The following is a 5,520-nucleotide window of genomic DNA, read 5'->3' on the forward strand; positions in this document are numbered from 1 at the left end:
TAACATTTAAAACCATTTGGATGCGGTTTACAATCCAGCTTCCGGATTTTCAGAAAACGAAATACTTACAAATAATGCAATGTGTACTTAAGCAGTTAGCGTTCAGTTGAATACGAACCTCTTTAGCGAGAATGGTGCTAATTACTGCAGATTACATCTAATTTTATTTTAAGTTATACCTGGCATTTTCTTATTCGTTGAAAAAGAAAGGGACGGGAAATCGATATAAAATTTATGGAATACACGTCAATTTTAAGCATAAATCTAAAACAACCGTCTAAAAATTTTACATTGCCAATAACCCGACAGAATTAAGTAGACAGCACGTCAAACGGATTGCATACCAGCGAGATGCCTATTTTATTCGCATGGGTTATTCATTCATTTTAAAATTAACTTGTTGACAAAAAACACCCGTCACCCGTCACCCGTCCCTTTCCTTTTCGGCGGATAAGAAAATGACGGGTATAACTTAATAAAATTAGGAGGTGTCTGCAGGAATCGGGGCCAATATTGAGTTTATGAATAAGGCCCGTATTTATAAACCGATCTCAATACCGCTCTCAAGAGCGATATCAACTGAGTCACTCTCAAGATGTAAACAGCGTCTTAAGTGCGACGTTAATTAATAGACGAATATTGAGCGCGTATCACATGATATCGATCTCAAGTTCAGGATCTCAAGTAAACGTCCTAATTGAGTGAACTATAGACCGAACGAATCAACGTTTCGTTCCTGCTTTAAAAAAATATTTCGGTTTAGGGCTTCAAACATATTAAAAATTGTTCAATTCTTTACTAAAATGTTAAAATTATTATAATTCAAACGTAGGTTATTTAAATTTATTATAAAAACGGTCATTTAACGTTTTAAAAATAATTTGTTATGATTTCAAAACGCAATGTGTAGTGAAAACAAAACGCAACAAACATCATTCTCAAAAAAAAAAGACGCGTCCTTCGCAACCACTTGTTTTGTTTTTGTATAGTTTAGACTTTAGTTATCAATAATAAACGTAAAGTAATTACTGTCCATAACGATGTCAACAATTAAGAAGCATATTTTTACTCCCCTCGAGAAGAAAACTTTTTTGGATATATTGAAAAGATACTCCTCGGTGATAGAGAATAAGGATACCGATGGCGCTTCATTACGCGCAAAAAATGAAGCTTGGGATATTGTAACCAGAGAATACAACGCAAGCCCTCATGCTACCAATCAGGTAAACAAAGTTATTTAACCTTTGGTGCGCGATTTCCTCTCGCTTTTTGCTAGTTTTTTATAATTGCATCCTTGATTTTAGGTTACAAATAAACAACTTAGGAGATTGTGGATGAACCTCAAGCAGCGGCAAAGGGAAGCACTGACAAAAGAACGTCAACATCGGCTAGCTACTGGAGGAGGGCCTGCAACCAGTGATGCAGTTGTAGACCCAGATGTGTCTGAGGTGGCCCCTGCTCTAATAGTTGGTATCGATGATGCTGTTGACTCTGATACAATTCCAGGTAAGTAATTTTCTTCTAATATAGCATCACGCCTATATCGCCGAAGGGGTAGGCAGAAGTATATAGTAAATACAAAATCACTACTTGCCAGCTATGTTTAAGTCTGAGGGGTGAGCCTATGGCCAATGGTCTAGAGCCAGAGCTGGGATTCAAACCTGGCAGTATGTTGTAAGCCACACATTCTCCAAAAACAGCTATCATCAATTCTATCATTTTTAAATATGTAAATTAGATCTTTTTTATATTTCTCTGTTTAAATTACTTTGTTCCAGTAACCGCTGACCTTGCCGTCCAAGAAGTAAATATGGACTTGCAGCCCGTCTCTTGTCTTCCCCCAACTTCTTCCCAAATACCATCCACCAGTGCATTTTCTTCATCACCATTCCCATGCGCTGTTGTTACACAAGCACCACTTGCCCTTGCCCCAACCCGGACAACATTGACACCACCTCCACCTGGAGTAGGTCCACTACTGTCTCTCACTACAACCACTCCACCACCAGCTCTCCCTACAACCACTCCACCACCACCTCTCCCTACATCCACTCCACCACCACCACCTCTTACTGCTTCCACTCCACCACCACCTCTTCCTACATCCACTCCACCACCACGTCTTCCTACCCCACCTCCACGTTTTCCTACTCCACCTCTTATTAACCCATCAAATACAGCTACCCAAACTTTTCAAAGGCATAAAAGTTCTATTCTGGATAAGGAATATAAAGACAGATAGAGACGGGCTAATGAGATTCATGAGTTGGAGGTTTTATTGTTAAGAGAAAGAATAAGAGAAGCAAAGGCGAGAGCAGACCTCGCAGAACTTCAACTGCAGCAGCAGTGTTCGTCAGGTACATCAGTATTATCTACTTGCTCATCATACTATTTTAAAAACTAGTATAGCTTTGTTAAGTCCTGGGATAATTAATAACACTTTTCATCTAATTTGTTTCAGATACTGCAACTGATGCCTGAAGAGGGGATGTGGCATAATATAATAAATGGAATATTGTTAATTTATTAAATAAAAGCATATAAGTCAATATATAAAATATGTTTTATTAAATAATTTCAAATACTATTCAATCACAAAGCACTGCTCATAAAGATTATTGGTAATAATTTTCAACAATTGAATTTCTAATTAAAAATCCAGTGCTAGTGCTTGGTATTAAACTATCTGTTTCTTCTTGTTCATCATTCTGATTCTCATCAAAAACCATGACATCATTTAAAATTAATGACAAGTTGTGTAATACCGCACATGATACAATTATATGAGAAACAGTTGACAGTTTGTTACCTAGGCCTCTAGATAAACAGGGAAACCTCCGCTTCCAAATGCCGAATGTTCTTTCCACAACATTTCTGGTTTTTATTTGAGCTCTATTGTACCGTACTGAGGGAGCATCTTCGGGGGCAGGTCTTATAGGTGTGAGAACAAAAGGTAGTGTAGGATACCCATTGTCTCCGACAAGTCTTCCATTTAAAATACCCTGCGTGTATTTTATGTAAACTGATGACATTTGAAATATCCTAGAATCGTGCATGCTGCCTGCCCATCTGGCTACTATGTCTAATATTTCCCTGCGGGGCCCTGCAACAACCTGGACATTAATAGAAAAATCTGATTTCCTATTTCTAAAGACTTCATGGTGCTGGCACCCTGGTGTTGATACAATTTTAACATGGGTACAGTCAATAGCTCCATCGATCCCGGGAAGTCCAGGCCACTGTCCATGTCTACCCATCTCTTTAAACAATTCTCTGTTTCTGTTAGCCTCTGCTCCTCGGGGAAACTTTATGTAGTGTGTATGCAATTGAGCTAGCAACTTTGAAACCTTCGTAATAATATTTGAGGCGGTAGGCTGTGATATGTGCAGTAAGTCTCCACAGACTATCTGAAAAGGCAAGGTTTGTGTAAGTCATTTATGTAAAATTAAATTACTACCTATTACTAACTTATTCCTGTCCTGGACACAGGCTTTCTTTCATTTACTCGTTCAGAAGGATATGGTGCATTGCTCTACTGTATTCAGACCTCAAGATGTTCAGATACATAGTAATTTCGGTGTTCATTGTGCTGTCACTTACACTTTTTAAAGACAAAAGTAGAATAATTAGTATTGAATAAATTCTAGCTTACCTGAAATGACGCTGTAGCATAAAATCTCAGAGTTAATAAAACTGCTATTTCCGGAGCAATCGGTAGACCTCTGTTGTCCTGTTTTTCTAAGTCACTTCTCAGTAACGATGTTATAAACAATACAGATTCTTGGCAGAATCTGTATCTTTTCTGGAACCGATCCGCTCGCATTTCAAAGGGATTTTCGGCGTCCCTGATATAAACTTTTGGCAAACGATACGCATCTTGCCATAACAAATCGTCGTAATGATCTAAATCGTCGTAATAATTGATTTCTTGTAAAATATTTTCTAATTCCATTATCGCGAGATCACAAAACCCGCACTCAAGTCACGGTTTGACGGCACTCAGCAAACACGATCTTAAGTAACATCTTGAGAGCACTCTTGAGAGCCGAGTTTCGTTTATTAATACGGCGTCACTCAGTTGATATCGTAACCCTAAACGCGCACTTAAGTTCCGTTTATTAATAAGGACGTCATCTTAAGAGCTCACTCAAGATAGATCTCAGAGATAAGAGCGGTTTATAAATACGGGCCTAAGACTGATTATGAATGAGCTGGCTCGGGCGTGGGAAGCAGTAGGCAGGCCGTGCCGCCCACGCCTCGTCTCCAACTTTCCACTTTAAAATCACTCGAATTTATTTTCTTTCAAGTATTCCACAGAACTTAAAACAGCTAAAGTAGTTTCTCAAATACACCGTAATAATATAATATGTGGCCGCCTATTACATGGGATGAGGGTAAAATTATATACTAAGTATACTAATATAATTCGGAGATAATACATGCGTTTCATAAAGACTTATGGATGCTAGATTTGGTTTTGCCATCACACACAACAGGAACAAATCAGTGTTACATCATATCCAATAGAGGATCCATTTTTGAAGTCAGGGGGGGTCACTATTCATTTGCCGCCATGACACCCTCTCATGAGTTTATCCTCTTAAGCCGAGATGTCGAGGCACAACAGTAAAACAATGGAGTTTGGATTTCAAAAGAACATTCTGTCGTAAGACATTATTTTGAAAAACACGAGAGCGGGTTTTTGAAAAATCACATACGGGAGTGATTTTTGTTAACTAAACCTCGCAAGCTAGCTTATGTTTTTTTTTTCTTTTGATGGGTTTCCTCTTGGCCCCAGACTTGCCCGAAGGCATTGACGAGGCCTAAGACGGAGCTCGCCCAGGTGCCTGTTCAGTCTGGCCTTGAAAGCACCCGGGTTATATGCATTCGGAAATACAGAAGACGGCAGATAATTATTATTTATTTTATTTTTCACTTAGCAACCTAAACAAAAACCACCTCCGACGGGCTTCGTCAACCATCAGTACCCCGGGGACATGGCACACCAACAGCGCGGATTGGTAAGTAAACCCTTGATATACAACCTTTCTAATAATAACCATAGACTAGTTTCCAACTAGTCAAATCAGATACTTTTTACTTAACGTCAAAACACGAAATTACTATGGAATGTCTTTTTGGCGGGAAACGGGAACGGGACAGTTGCTTTCTTCATTGAATAATCTAAATAATTAATACGAAGTGGTGTTTTGTGGTTGATGATCGCATTAAGTTAGTCGGAAGACATTCGCGAGTGTTATTATATTGGAGTATTCAATGAACAAAGTGTATCTGCCTATTTTCGCTTCGTGTCAAGAAGCCGCTTCATAACTCGAAAGTTTATGCGGACTTTCGAGTTAATTCGTTTGTGGTTCGGAGTAGGAGGCTTAGGTTTCATCATCATCACCTTTCACATTTCATTATTCATCAAGAAAAAAATACGTAAGACATGGCTGTATGGGCATAGTTCCCTTTGCCTTACCCTTCGGGGAAAACCAAAACAAAAAAAAAATACTATGA

The 5,520-nt window shown here is 38.7% G+C and overlaps 1 protein-coding gene across 1 annotated transcript; it reads left to right on the plus strand.

Moving 5' to 3' along the window:
- The first annotated feature begins 642 nt into the window (after positions 1-642).
- LOC126377959 (uncharacterized) lies at positions 643-2,242 on the plus strand. The gene is made up of 3 exons (XM_050025993.1): positions 643-1,223; positions 1,305-1,506; positions 1,779-2,242. Exons 1-3 carry the CDS (start codon positions 1,041-1,043, stop codon positions 2,240-2,242), a joined length of 849 nt encoding a protein of 282 aa, XP_049881950.1. The 5' UTR covers positions 643-1,040.
- Positions 2,243-5,520: the final 3,278 nt, after the last annotated feature.

The sequence above is a fragment of the Pectinophora gossypiella genome, chromosome 24 (assembly GCF_024362695.1).
Source record: "Pectinophora gossypiella chromosome 24, ilPecGoss1.1, whole genome shotgun sequence".
Classification (NCBI taxonomy): Eukaryota; Metazoa; Arthropoda; class Insecta; order Lepidoptera; family Gelechiidae; genus Pectinophora; species Pectinophora gossypiella.